This window comes from Rhodamnia argentea, chromosome 2 (assembly GCF_020921035.1).
Source record: "Rhodamnia argentea isolate NSW1041297 chromosome 2, ASM2092103v1, whole genome shotgun sequence".
Taxonomy (NCBI): domain Eukaryota; kingdom Viridiplantae; phylum Streptophyta; class Magnoliopsida; order Myrtales; family Myrtaceae; genus Rhodamnia; species Rhodamnia argentea.
Window position 1 is genome coordinate 30620917 of NC_063151.1, and position 13642 is coordinate 30634558.

The window sequence follows — 13642 nt, forward strand, 5'->3', positions numbered from 1 at the left end:
AAGTGGTTCGGGATAAAGGGCTTACTTACCACCGTATTGAAGACAACCACCGCAATAGGCGGGTGCAAAGCAATTGGGGCATCTCCGAGGCTATTTTTGTAGAAAGCCCGGGCCCCCTCTAGGGTCTGCTATTAGTTTTTTTGTGATTCTGGCTCTTGAGGTCTTTTTTCAAGTTTGGCCATTGTTTGGCCTTGTTGGTACTGGTTCAATTTAGTCGTGTACCTAGCGCACTTCCTTCTTGTGTATTTCGTATTGGCCTTACACCTTCATACCCCGTTGGACACCCCATGCGTCCCTCGGGGTTCGAGATTTTTGTGTTTGGCTTCATCCTTGTACCTAGCGCATTGAAAAGTTTATATATATACTTACTTTACCAACAACAAAAAAAAAGTAGCTTTCAAAATGTGTTTTTAAAATATATTTTACCAAACACTACTTGCATTTTGAAAAAAACCTTTAGTCCAAAGGTATTTGCATTTTTTCAAAGTCTCTTGGCCAAATATTGAACCAAACAGGGCCTTAGTCGTAGTTAAGATACTTTGTCGTCAATTCAATTCCGATACGCATCTTAGCTGTAATTTGAGGTCTTCGATGTCGATTGAATTCTGACGTTGTATCTTTATCATCGCTTTGTCGTTAATTAAATTTCAGTAAAGTGTTACGTACTTCACGGTCCATCAAATTTTGATTGCCGACATCTGTTTCTCGTTTTTCATTTCGACTTTTATCCGAAATTGCCACAGATTCCGTATCCTCTTAATAAAAATCGAGGAATCAATTTCAATGAAAGATTTTTCCGTTGATGGGCATTTTTGGCGAAACACTCCCTATTCTCGTTGGTCATGGAATACGATATCTATTTAATGTGATGTATGGAATATAGAAAAGATTTGGGTAATAAAAACCAAATTTTGTCTCCGATACGATTAGTCTCCAAAGTTTCAGAGTTCGGCCTTCGCGAGTGGGGGGTGGTACCAGCAAATATGCAGATTTGGCTACGACGGCCGACAGGAAGCATCTTCGAGAGATGCGCTTTTGATCATTCCCCGCGAGTCAATCCTTGTGAGTCGTGACTTTCGATTGCTGACGGGACATTGACGTGTGCATATACGTCAGCATCACACATGGATTGGCCGGCAAAATCAAAGTAGGGCGCGAATTTGAAAGTCAAGTTTTTTTTTTTGACAATATCAAAACTGGACGCGAATTTCAAAGTCAAGTTGAATCGTGTGGAAGTTGTCTGATGCTTCCTTGTTGTACAAGGTTTCTTGTTGTCCGCGCTATCATTTGAAATCGCTGCATCTTTTGCGTGATAATCGCTGCACGATTTCGCTTCTGTCAGTCGCATGTGTTATTTTAATCACTTTGACTGTTTAGGTAGTAATTGAGGCCAAAGTAAGTTTTCAATCCTCATGCCCAAATTTAATATATATTTTTTTAATTATATATTTTCCTCTCATTATAAGTCTAAGATAAAGCACGAGTTCTAAGATAAATTTATTTCGTAAAAAATGAATGTTTTAAAAAATATTTTTCTAAAAGTATTCGCTTGTATTACTTGAAATTATTAATCAATAAATTTGTTTCATTATCAACAATAATTTATGTAGAAATATGTCCATGGATAATGGATTTTTTTTATTATTCGTTTATTTTTGTAAGCATCACGAGTGATTAGGAACATATTTTTAAAATCATTCATTTTTCGTCAAACAAACGAAACCTTAGAGTTCATCCATAGTTTTCTTTCCCCTTTTCCAATTCCATCCAAGTTACTTTCAAACATGAGGCTCGACCAAATTGGATCATATCTTTCGAGGAACATCTCTGACCTCACATTTCCATAACGTTTTGATCTCGGATCAAGAGGTTATTAGGTGCTCTTTCGGGACTCGCATAATCTAACGACTCGTATGGAATGGGTGGCACAAAGTTGAAAACACCCAAAATGGTTCTAAAATACATGAGAGTAACAAAAGGAGCGTGTAAAGCCGGCATTATTAATTAAGGAAAAAAAGAAAAGAAAAAACAAAAGATAGAAGTACCGATTGTCACATAAAATGAAATGATACGCTGGTTGATTTCTTAATTTTGAAGATATTTACTCGTCAAAGAAAGATTTTGGTAAAAACAAAGAGAGAGAGAGAGAAAAAGATAAGATTTTGGTTTTGAAAAACAAAAAAAGAAGTACGATTTTGGTAACGAGAGTCACATGCATATTCGTTAAGTAAGATCATGGTTTTGACAAAAAAAAAATCATGAATTTTTTCGTCATCGGGGGAGCGAAGTGAGCATGCTAATGGCGCTCGGGGCGTTAGGAGTCGAGGCGATGGTGGCGGAGTCGTATGCTTGGCTGGGGGAGCCGAACAAAGAGGGAGAGAGAGAGTTCGTAAAGTTGTGTGGCAATTGAGGGAAGAAGAAGAGATTGAGTTAAATGGGTCGTAAATAGATTTACATCATACCCATTAAGACCTATTTATTTTGACCTTCTTGTTTGTAAAATCCATTTATAACTAATAAGAGAAATACGAGTGACCCATTTAAATAAAGATGGGTTTATAAATGAGTTTGAGACCCATTTTGATAGGTCTATTTGGTACGCTGGTCGTGGATGATGTGGACGTCATTTCATGTGATCAACTATTGAAATTTTCATACGTTTCGAAATAAAAAATTTATCAAAAAAATCCTTATTCCCGTTACATCCCTGCAAATTCAGTTTTAAATATTTCGACAGGTTTATGATTTTTTTTTAATTATAATTTCACGGATTAAAACAAAGTGCACGAGTCAAGTTTCCCCTTTCGACCAAAAAAAAAAAAGAAGTTTCCCCTGACAGGTGGGCCCTCCGCTCCGATCGAGTGACTACGACGGGTGGTAGGGCCCACGAAGAAATGCCAGAGACCGTCGCCTCGAAATTACGTAAGGCGTTACATAAACGTCGGAGGCTTCGGTGCAATAATTGAGCCCCACCACCACATTCCACGGTGGTCGGGTCAAACGCGTCTCTCTCTTCCTTCCTTTCTTCAATTCCTTCTCTGCTTCCAGGACCTCGAGAGCGGGGAAATCCAACGGACGGAGGAGCGACACGTCAGCGATAGCGTCACGGCGAGATCTGGTCGCAGTCGTTGCTGCATAGTTCCCGCGTCGTTTGACTGGGCGTGGGAGGGAGGTGGGCCCCACTTGGGTCCTGTGAATTCGATTGTCGGTCCCTCACGGGTGTCGTGTCCGTTGATGGGTGACGCGCCGCCTTTGGCATTACCTCCACTCCTTTTCTCTTTTCTTATTTCGATTTTGATTTTCAGAAAAATATGTGGATTTTTTTTTTTGGTCGGAAAAGAAATTGCATTGATAAGGACTTTAATTAAGGAGAAAAATATGGAATGGAGCTGTACTGAGATTACATTGCAAAAGAAATTAGACATATCATGAAATAAAATTTACCCTCGCAAACCAATTACACAGGTAATTTAACATGGAATTAATGGCATGTTTGGTCTTCAATTTAATAAAACGATAATGGAATCATACATTAATAGCGAAAAAGGAGATTTCTTAATTTAATGAAAAAGTCAAAAGTACAAGAAGGTTCTAGAGGACGGAATAAATGCATGACTATCGAGTAAATAAAAGAAAGTCAAAAAATCAAATTTTTGATTCAAACGTTATAATATGCACATTCTGTGGTCATTGTACGCCTTTTCTTTTTGGACGATAAAGCTTTTCTTTTTTGAAGAATATATCGTGCTGATTTTATTTTATCATTTTCATATTTTGTAAAATTTAATGTATTTTTTAAGCATAAAACTTGTGGCGGAAACTAAATTGCCTTCAAGAACAAACCACAAGTTCAACTGGTTCGATAGAGAACCAAATCTAATTTGATTGTATGATCAATCCGGTGTTACACTTCCATTCATAATTCAAAGGGCAAGTGGCATTTCTTCTACGTGTGTGTGTATATAAATGAATGTGTATATGTATGTACATATACGTACATATATATATACATGTACATGCATGTATGTACATTTCTACCATTAAAACAAATATAAGCGATCTATGCATGTGAAAGAAAGATCTTGACATTTCCACGATTGTTAGAGAAACACCCTCAACTAGAGTTATACTACTTAAGGGTGAGCAAATCGAACCAGTCGGACCGGACCGGTTGTCCTGTTACCGATTCTAGAGGTTGGTGATCCAGTTCCCTATTCTTAAAAATAGAACCGGTGATCGAATACTCCGGTTTCCCGTTCTAAGGGTACAAGACCGGACCAAACCGCCCAAACCGGAGTGGTCGATTTTAATTTTTTTAATTTTTAAGTGTAACGTAGACCGTGAGGGAGATAACACTACTGTGCTGTCGTCTTTTTCTATTGTTAATCAACGCGTAGCTTTGCTGCCCTGACTATCATGTTCTCTTCAGTGGATTTATGTTCCCACTCTACTACTCTAAATCCACTACTCCCATTTTGCTTCTCTTCTCACATTATACCGATGAAAAATCATGCAAATGGATATAACCTTCTCCAAATCAATCAGATAGCTAGATTTTTTTGTCAAAGCTATATAATTTGGAACCTCCTTGATCTCGGTTGCAAAATATATTGATAACTTCAGCTTTAAATTCACCTTGCATCTCATTGTTTGGTGATCACGATCTCATTCGAGTGAGTGTTATTAGCTATGATTTAAATCCAACGATCTATCCATGATTGCAATGAGCTGCAACTTAGGTCAGAAAATGAAAATTCTACGGTTTATTACTGGTCTCGTTGGACCGCTCGGGACTCGGACGGCACCGACGATCCGGTTCTCGGTTCTTGGAACCATCGATCCGATCTGCGGTCCTAGAAATTGGGGATAGGGACCATCGGTCCGGTTCTCGATTCTTGAGGGGAACCGGACCGGACCGAAAACTGCTCACCCCTAATATTACTAGCTTCATGTTAATCCGATTCCCTCTTAAAAGAGTTTGCAAGAAAATAAACGTAGGAAACGGATTTTCCATGTTGTAACGCTTCTTTTGCATAGTTTCACCTGTTATGTACATATGAAATTTAAAGAAAATTGCTTACTCATAGAAATTCGGGTAACTAGTAGACCTCCACTTCTGTCATCGATCGACTCATTGTCGACGATCAATTCGATATTGCTCCCAACTGTTGTAATTACTGTTAATGCCTACAACGGAACTTATTATCGTGACAACCGATAGCTTTTTTTTGGTTATATTGACTATTAACTTCTAATTTAGAAAAATCGATTCGTTGAAACTATCAATAGTAAACTTAGGTCAGTCATCCTTTTGTTCTTTATTGGAATTTAACCTAGGTCGGACATCTTTTGTTCTTTGTTGAAGTTAGAAAAAATTTCAAATAAAGGCATAAAGTGAATTTTGATTCAGGCTTGAAGTGTCTTTGTTATTTCAAGAAAAGGTATGACCAGAGGTATTTTTATCATTTGCTTTTTTTATTTTTTTATTTCTTTTGCTATTCCTTCTCGCCCAAGCGGCCATTCCCCCGGTGGCCGGAAGGGAAAGATAGGGAAAAAATAATGAAAATATGGCGTTTTTTTTTGTTGAAATAATAAGGATACTTCAACTCATTTCAAAGAATGTCTATTTCAGAATTTTATTTAAAAAATATAAAGATATTTCGAATTATTATTTGAAGAAATAAGGGTACTTTTGAAATTACATGCCTGTTTGGAGAAAAAGTGATGGGGTAAAGGTAATTTACTATTTACGCCGACGTCACGTCGGCCCCCTCCATTTTAGTAATGGAAATCCGTTTTCCGAAGGCAAGTATCAAATCTCTTTTGGATATAAATTACCGTAGTAAATGTTGCCAGGAAAATCCGAGCTTCCGGGAAATCTCTTCGGCCACTATAAAATACGACCGTTCCTCCATTCCACCACCGCCACCACCCTCATAATCATCTTCATCTTCTTCTTCTTCTTCTTCTTCGTCTCTCTCGGACATCGCAAACCCTGAACGTAACCATCGCAACTTCACACATCTCTCAGATTTAATGGCCGCTTGCATAGACACTTCCAGGAGAGAAAGTTGCCAGCTTTCCCGCGATCCAAACAAGTCCCAAGGCGACGATCTTTCGCGTAAGTTCGCGAAATGCTGCCGGCCCAGTTTCCGTGATAGCGTTTCCTCGATGATACCCATGTGCCAGAATCGCGGGAAAGTCGCGTCCTCGTCCTCATCCGCGTCCGTCGAAGCCCTCGATGCAAGGGAAGGTAAAGATGATTTGTGGTTTGAGATGCAAGAAGAGGCTCTTTCCGATGCCTGTCAAGAACCCATCTTGTGCAATTACTATCATAACTCGATTTTGCGTCATAACTCGTTGGGAAGTGCTCTGGCGAATCATCTCTCTGTTAAATTGAGCAATTCAAGCATTTGTAGTAGAACCCTTTTCGATCTTTTCAAGGGTGTCTTTGACGATGACCCTGAAATCATGAGTGCTGTTGAGGCTGACTTGAGAGCAGTGAAGCAGAGGGATCCTGCCTGCAAGACTTACATCCATTGCTTTCTTAACTTTAAAGGGTTTTTGGCATTCCAATCCCATAGAGTGGCTCATAAACTGTGGTCACAAAGAAGGGAGAGTCTAGCATTCTTGTTGCAGAACAGGGTCTCCGAGGTGTTTGGAGTGGACATCCATCCCGGCGCAAGGATTGGGCGGGGGATACTGGTCGATCATGCCACTGGAGTGGTTGTTGGCGAGACTGCAGTGATCGGGAACAACGTGTCCATTTTGCATAATGTGACTTTGGGAGGAACTGGTAAAGTCTCCGGTGACAGGCACCCCAAGATTGGAGATGGGGTCTTGATAGGCGCAGGGACTTGCATTCTCGGGAACATCAGTATCGGTGATGGAGCTAAGATTGGTGCGGGGTCAGTTGTTTTGAAGGATGTGCCGCCCAGACGAACTGCCGTGGGTAACCCGGCAAGGTTGATTGGAGGGAAAGAGAACCCAATTGGGCTCGAGAAGTTGCCCAGCTTCACCATGGACCAAACGTCACATATTTCTGAATGGTCTGACTATGTTATTTAGAAGACTAATTTGTGTTTGTGGTATTAAGAGAGAATTGAAGTTCTCCTGTTCCCACAAATGGCAACCACCTTGCTGTCGTATCACTAGCATGGAGGTTTTGTCTTGCTTGCTGCTATTGCTTACATGTGTTGGAGCAGAAACCATCTACTTAGTCTTGTGTATATCAATTGAGACATGCTCGCAGGAGCTAATAAACTGTTCCCCCTCCCAATTATAATGGCACATCGATTGAGTTCCTATGGTTTATTGCTGATTATTATGAAAGAAAATGGCAATGGCCGAACCATTTTCTAGCTTCTTTGCTGCTGTCTTTTTTTTAATATGTGCATTGGGCATCATATTTTCCCGACATGCATCGGTTCTAGAGATGCATTTTTGGCTCACGTGTCAATAGTTAAAATCTGGAATTGGCGTTTCAAAGTTGGAACCTTGGCATTAATCCGGTGCTCCTTCCAAAGGCAAGTGGTATAAGGGTGTGATCAGTTTTGTTGGAAAATAAAAGGGTAATGGGGGGAGAACTTTCCTGTTTTTATCCAAGAAGAAAAAGATTCAGGAAAGTCAGAAACAGAAAATCACTAAGAGGATTAAACCGAGTTATCATTGTCATCACTTTAGCGTGTGGCTTGAAAGGATGGATCAAAATGTGCTTAGAAGTGGACTAAACTGGGTTGTCATTGTCATCAACTTGAGCAATGACTCATTCTTTGGGAAATTCACGGATGAACTCTGGATTCTATGTCAGAGATTTACCTTGGATCAGTACTGGAATAGTGTTCTTGGATATCTAGAGCTTATAATGTAGCTGCTGGTTTATGCAAGTGGGGTTGTAACTGAAAAATCAGGCGGGCCTGTTGATTTTTCCGACTCCCTTTCTTTGTGCAGTTTAATTGACAAAGATCTGTTGGAACTAGACTTTCTTACCAGAAACATAGAAGGGAAAGAAAACCTTGTTGCTGAGGTTCTCCCCGGTAAATCATGCAATCTTGTTGGCTCTATGGACTGCAACATAAACGTGTATCACATCAAAAAACATGTGGATCTGTACCCTTAGAATGTATTGATGAGCTGATTCATCGAACATGGACGCATGAGTGAGACCTGTTGAATGTGTTGATGGGCTGATTGATTGTTGTCAAATTCAATGTGCTTGCAGTCCACCGAGTGCTAAATGTAGGACCATACTGATGTCTATAAACTATTGTTGGACAATGCTGAACTATATTAATCTGGCGAAGCCGTTGGAGTTAAGAAGGCAGGACCATACAGTAATACAGAAGGCTCTCAACTATACGAGCTTACTTCTTACCTGTCTTGTTCTCCTGCAATGTCCAATAATTACACAACGCAACTTCATTTCTTGAAAGAAGATATGGGTATGCATCAAGTACTCTTCCTTGTCTTTTTCACATTGCTTCTATCAATCGCTTCTTGTTCTGGACAAGTATCATGCTGCAGTGACCAGAGCAATGCCTTGCTCCAGTTCAACAAGTCCTTATCCCTCAATGCAAATTCTTCTTATACCAAGCGCGACATTCTTGCACACGTCACGTCTTATCCAAAGACAGCATTTTGGAGTGAAAAATAGTGACTGTTGCTCATGGGATGGGGTTGCCTGCGACAATACGGCAGGTGATGTTATCGGTCTTGACCTCAGTTGCAGCTGGCTTCACGGGCGTATTCATCCAAACAGCACCCTTTTCCTACTTCCCCATCTGCAGAGGCTCAACCTCGCCTTCAACAGTTTTGATAGCTCGGCATTTTCAACCGAGTTTATCGGTTCTCGAGCATGGCACACCGTTGGCTTTCTATTGCTCGTTTTTTGGGTGCAGTCCCACCTGAAATATCTTATGTTTCGAAACTTGAGTCGCTGGATCTCCCTTGCTATCATCATGCTTTATGGTTTGACAATCCTAGCTTGAGAATGCTACTTCAGAATCTAAAGGGTGTACGTGGTAACATTTACGGAAGTGGATTTTTGCTCCGGAAGTGCTTCTGTAGCAGAAATCTGTTTAGTAACGTGACTTCCGAAGCATAAATTCTTTTGATAAAAATTTTTACTTCTGAAAGAAATTTTTACTTTTAAAGTGAATTTTCACTTATGAAGTTATTTTCCCCCAATTTGAGATGTTCAAGAAAATTGCTTTTCAACTCAAAAAGTACTTTTTGCCTTAGTCTCTTTTTATTACGCCCTCACCCTCATTTCGACCACACTGGCCTCTGCCGACCTCCTCTGCTGACCACCGCCCCCCTCCGCTGCTGCCCCCTGCCGCCCGCGACCGCCTCCCCCCACAGCCAACTGCAACCCCCGTCAACGCCGATCCTTGCCGATCACCGACCTCCGCCCATCGTTACTCGCGGCCACCTCCAACCTTCGACCATCACCACCCACTGCCCACCGCAGACCTGCGCCGCCCATAGCCGCCCGCGACCATTGCCCCTAGCCGCTAATTGCTGCCAACCACCGCCGACCTCTGCTGGCTCCCGCCCATCGCTGCTTGCAATTATTGCCACTCGCGGACCTTCGCCGGCCGCCTCCCACCGCCTCCAATGCCAACCATCGTTGCCAATCGCAGACTATAGCCCACCACCACCAACCGCCGACCACCGCTGCCCCTTGCCACCAACCGTCGACCACCGAGCCGCCCGACACGGTCTAACGCTCCACAGAGTTGCCATCTCCGACCGCCGAAGTAAAACATAAATACTAATTTTTTTATTTTTAAAAATAAAATAATATTTTAGTTTAAAAATGAAGTAGAAATTTTGCGGCCACCCACAATAATTTTTCGTAGAAGATTTTGTGTTATTAATGTTTCAGAAGTAGAAATTTTCAATCGTCACCAAACGAATTTCTCTTATCAGAAATCAACTTTTGTAGTAGAAGTTGATTTTTCAACTTCTACTTCTGAGGAGAAGTAGAAAAATCAACTTTTCACAAGAAGTTGATTTCCGAAGTAGAAGTATTGCTATGCGTGCCCTAACAGAGTCACGGGGACTTGTCCTTGATGGAATGAACCTGTACTCGATCTTGCCTAGTTCCTGGATGGACATATCTTCCCCTTGGACATCGGGTAGTCTTTGGTAAGTGTGCACTTCAAGGAACATTCCCAGGGCAGATTCTTCACTTACCCAACCCCAAGGATCTGAATTTGCAGCTAAATACTGATCTCACTGGCAAAAGTCAACTGGACCAGTCCCCTCTTTTCTGTGCTTCTCTCTTCCACGGGCTTCCCAGGGAAATTACCCGTTGGAATTGGCAACCTAAAGAATTTGAAGGTTTTAAATCTACTTGCCTCCAAATTTTACAGGTTAATCCCTTCGTCGCTTCGGAATCTCACACGAATGAGTGCTTTGGATTTCTCCTACAACAATTTCATTGGTAAACCTCACTAGTAAAACCTCAACGAGCTCACAGCACTGGAACTTTATGCTAGCGGCTTTTAATGGCACAGTGGAGCTCGAAATGTTCATGAAACTGCGGAACCTCCACACTTTTGACTCTTTCGTTTTGTGGTAATCTATTCTCTGATCATGGACAGCAGTGTCAATCATATGTTCCCGAATCGTATGTCATTGGCATTAACATCTTGCAATTCTCAAGAGTTCCCAAGCATCTCATCAACTGTCAATTCACTGTTGAAGGGCTTTGATGTTTCTCGCAACCTCATCCAGGGCGAGGTTCCAGGTTGGTTATGAGAGGCTGGGAAGGACACACTGGAATATGTAGATCTTTTTGATGACCTTTTAACAGGAGAAGTTCAAGGACAAATTTTATGGAGGAAAGTGAAAAAGTATCAACCTCAGGGGGTAATTTGCTTGGAGAGGTTCCTTCTCAAATTTCCAACGTGAGTTCTCTTATGAATTTAGATTTATCGCAAAACGAACTCATTTGCAGAATGCCCCAACGTACAGGAAATTTGATCAATCTTCGGTGGTTGGACTTGAACAATAACAATCTTGAACAGCGACTACCGCTTCTGCCAACTTCCCTGTCTGTCTTTTGGGTATCAAGCTACATTCTCACGGGAGAGATCCCTTCTTTGATCTGCAATGTGAATTCCCTTTATGGTCTGAATTTTTTGAGTAACAATTTCATCGAGATTATTCCAGAGTGTCGTGGGAACTTAAGCTCCCTGTTCTGGTTGGACTTCAGTTATAATCATTTGGAAGGGCCACTACCTTGATCTTTGGCCAATTGCATGAGCTTTCTTCACATAGATTTCTGCGAGAACATGCTAGATGATGCTTTCCCCCGTTGGCTGCATCTCTCCTCCTTAAGTCTACTTGACTTGAGCTCAGATAAATTCTTACTGGTCATTTGGCCGCGGACGATTTTGAAAAAGCAGGCACACTTGACTTCTCCAACAACAACTTCAAGGGAAAAATTCCAACTCCACCAGCCTCTGCTAAATTTTTTTCTCTTTCGAGCAATAAGTATGAGTTGCAACACGATGGCGCTTTTAGCCCTCCTCTTATCTAATACAAGCTTGACTGGAACAATTCCCCCTTGCCTTCTTCCAACATGAGCCTCTTTGTTCTGAATCTTTGTCTCAATTACTTCCATTTGGAGGCTGACTGCCTTGATCTTTTGTAAATTGTACGAAGCTAGAAGTCCTAGATCATGGCTACAACCACATCGAGGATGCTTTCCCCAGTTGGCTGGAGACCCTCCCAGAACTGCAAGTCCTTGTCTTGAAATCCAATAACTTCCATGGGTGGCTGTAAAGTTTCATTGCAAAACATCCTTTCCCGAAGCTGTAGATTCTCGACCTTTCCAGGAACTCTTTCTGTGGTCCTATTTCTTCAGTTTTTGTTGGAAATTTGACAGCTATTATGACAGTACATGGTGCAGACGGCGACCAGCTGTATACCGGCGATCAGTCATATCAGGATTCTGTGGAGGTTATTGTGGAGGGGACCTAAATTGTGCTGGTGAAAATTTTGAAGATTTTCACAGCCATCAACTTGTCCAACAACAAATTCCAGGGTGAGATCCCTGAAGCCATTGGGAAGCTTATCTCTCTCCGAGGACTAAACATCTCAAGAAATAACATCATCGGACAGATCCCGGCATCTATTGGGAATCTGGGCAATCTATTGGCAATCTTTCTCCCAACAAGCTTTCGGGAGTACTGACGGATTTGACATCTCTCTCCTTCTTGAACCTTCAGAAAATTACTTACTGATCATTCCCCAAGGCAATCGGTTCCACACATTTAAAGGCGATTCATAAGCCAGTAATTTAGGGCTATTGCTGATTTCCATTGACACATTCTCGTAGATAGATGAAGATCAACGTCCTCCACCATCAACTTTCCTCGAGGAAGACAATTCTGACTTTGGAGATGAATTTGACTGGACATCATTTTGATGGGATAAGGCGTGGACTAGTATGTGGATTGTCGACAGGACATGTGATCCTTCAAACTTGCGAGGATTCGAAAGCCAAAGAGAAATTTTCCTAGAATTTATGCTAGATGAGCTAAGCAAGGAGTTCTCAGAGTGACTCATCTTCAGCTCCTTCTTTGCATATTATTTACGTGCCTTACTAATTTGCGCTTGATTATCGTTTCTTCTATTATTGCTACTTCTTTGCTCCCACAGATTGCAGATGTAGAAAGAGGTTAGAAAAAATTTGTCCTGGTCATGGATCGTACTTTGTCGTGTCCCCTCTAATGCCAGTCAAAGGAAAACTAAACAGAATTTCCTTCGCAAAGTTGACCGAGACTGGCTTTGTGGCACACGGGCCGCGGAGGTTGGGGCACTTGAGACTGAGAATGAGGCTTCTGATACAAGAGAGATTCAACAAATTCTATTCTGTTGACAGGCCTCTACTGAAGGGCTGAAAAGGGAAAGATTTGGATGGCTTGGTTAATGCTACTGGATAATGCAACTGACCAGTACATTTGCTCAATCATCCCTGGATGAGGAGAAGGCGACATCCGTGGCTTTATTGCTAATCCAGGATGCCTCTTCCCCCCAAGTCGCACGTCACGTGCCGAAGAACGTGACGTCCTGCACATGTTTTAGGGACGCGAAATAAATGCCGCCGTTATTTTTTTTTTCCCTCTGACTGCTTGCTCAGTAGTGTCCTGACTAACAGGCGTTTCGCAAGAAATGTCCCCGGCTTTTGGAGTTGAGTGACGATAACAGGTCTCGTCTCAAAAGAAGGCCCCTATTAACCCATTTTTTCCTTGTTGTGGGAGGAAAGGATGAGCTAAATGCAGTTAAGAAGAAATGCTGTCCTTGCTAGATGGGGACTTTGTACCTACTGAACTTTTTCGTGGTGCATGTGTTTGATATTATTGCATTTCACAGAGAGGACTGATGAAAGAAAGAGAGCTATCGAAATGGTCAAATGACCTTCCATTAAACCTGGTCAAGTGAAGATGTTGGGACCAAACCACTTACAGATTGAAGCATAATCACTCAGGGTGCCTCCGTGATTAACCCATTGCGTTGCTCCAATTCAGAAAGTCATTGTCCTGCTGCATTAATGCCATCGGCTTCGACCCTGATCTGACCCAATGCTGTCTTCTTCCGCCTATAATCATTCACGAGATTTCTTTATCGG

The 13642-nt window shown here is 41.6% G+C and overlaps 1 protein-coding gene across 1 annotated transcript; it reads left to right on the forward strand.

Annotated features, from left to right (window-relative positions):
- The first annotated feature begins 5895 nt into the window (after positions 1-5895).
- LOC115736228 (serine acetyltransferase 1, chloroplastic) lies at positions 5896-7309 on the forward strand. The gene has a single exon (XM_030667815.2). The coding sequence runs from the start codon at positions 6037-6039 to the stop codon at positions 7066-7068; it is 1032 nt and encodes a 343-aa protein (XP_030523675.1). The 5' UTR covers positions 5896-6036; the 3' UTR covers positions 7069-7309.
- Positions 7310-13642: the final 6333 nt, after the last annotated feature.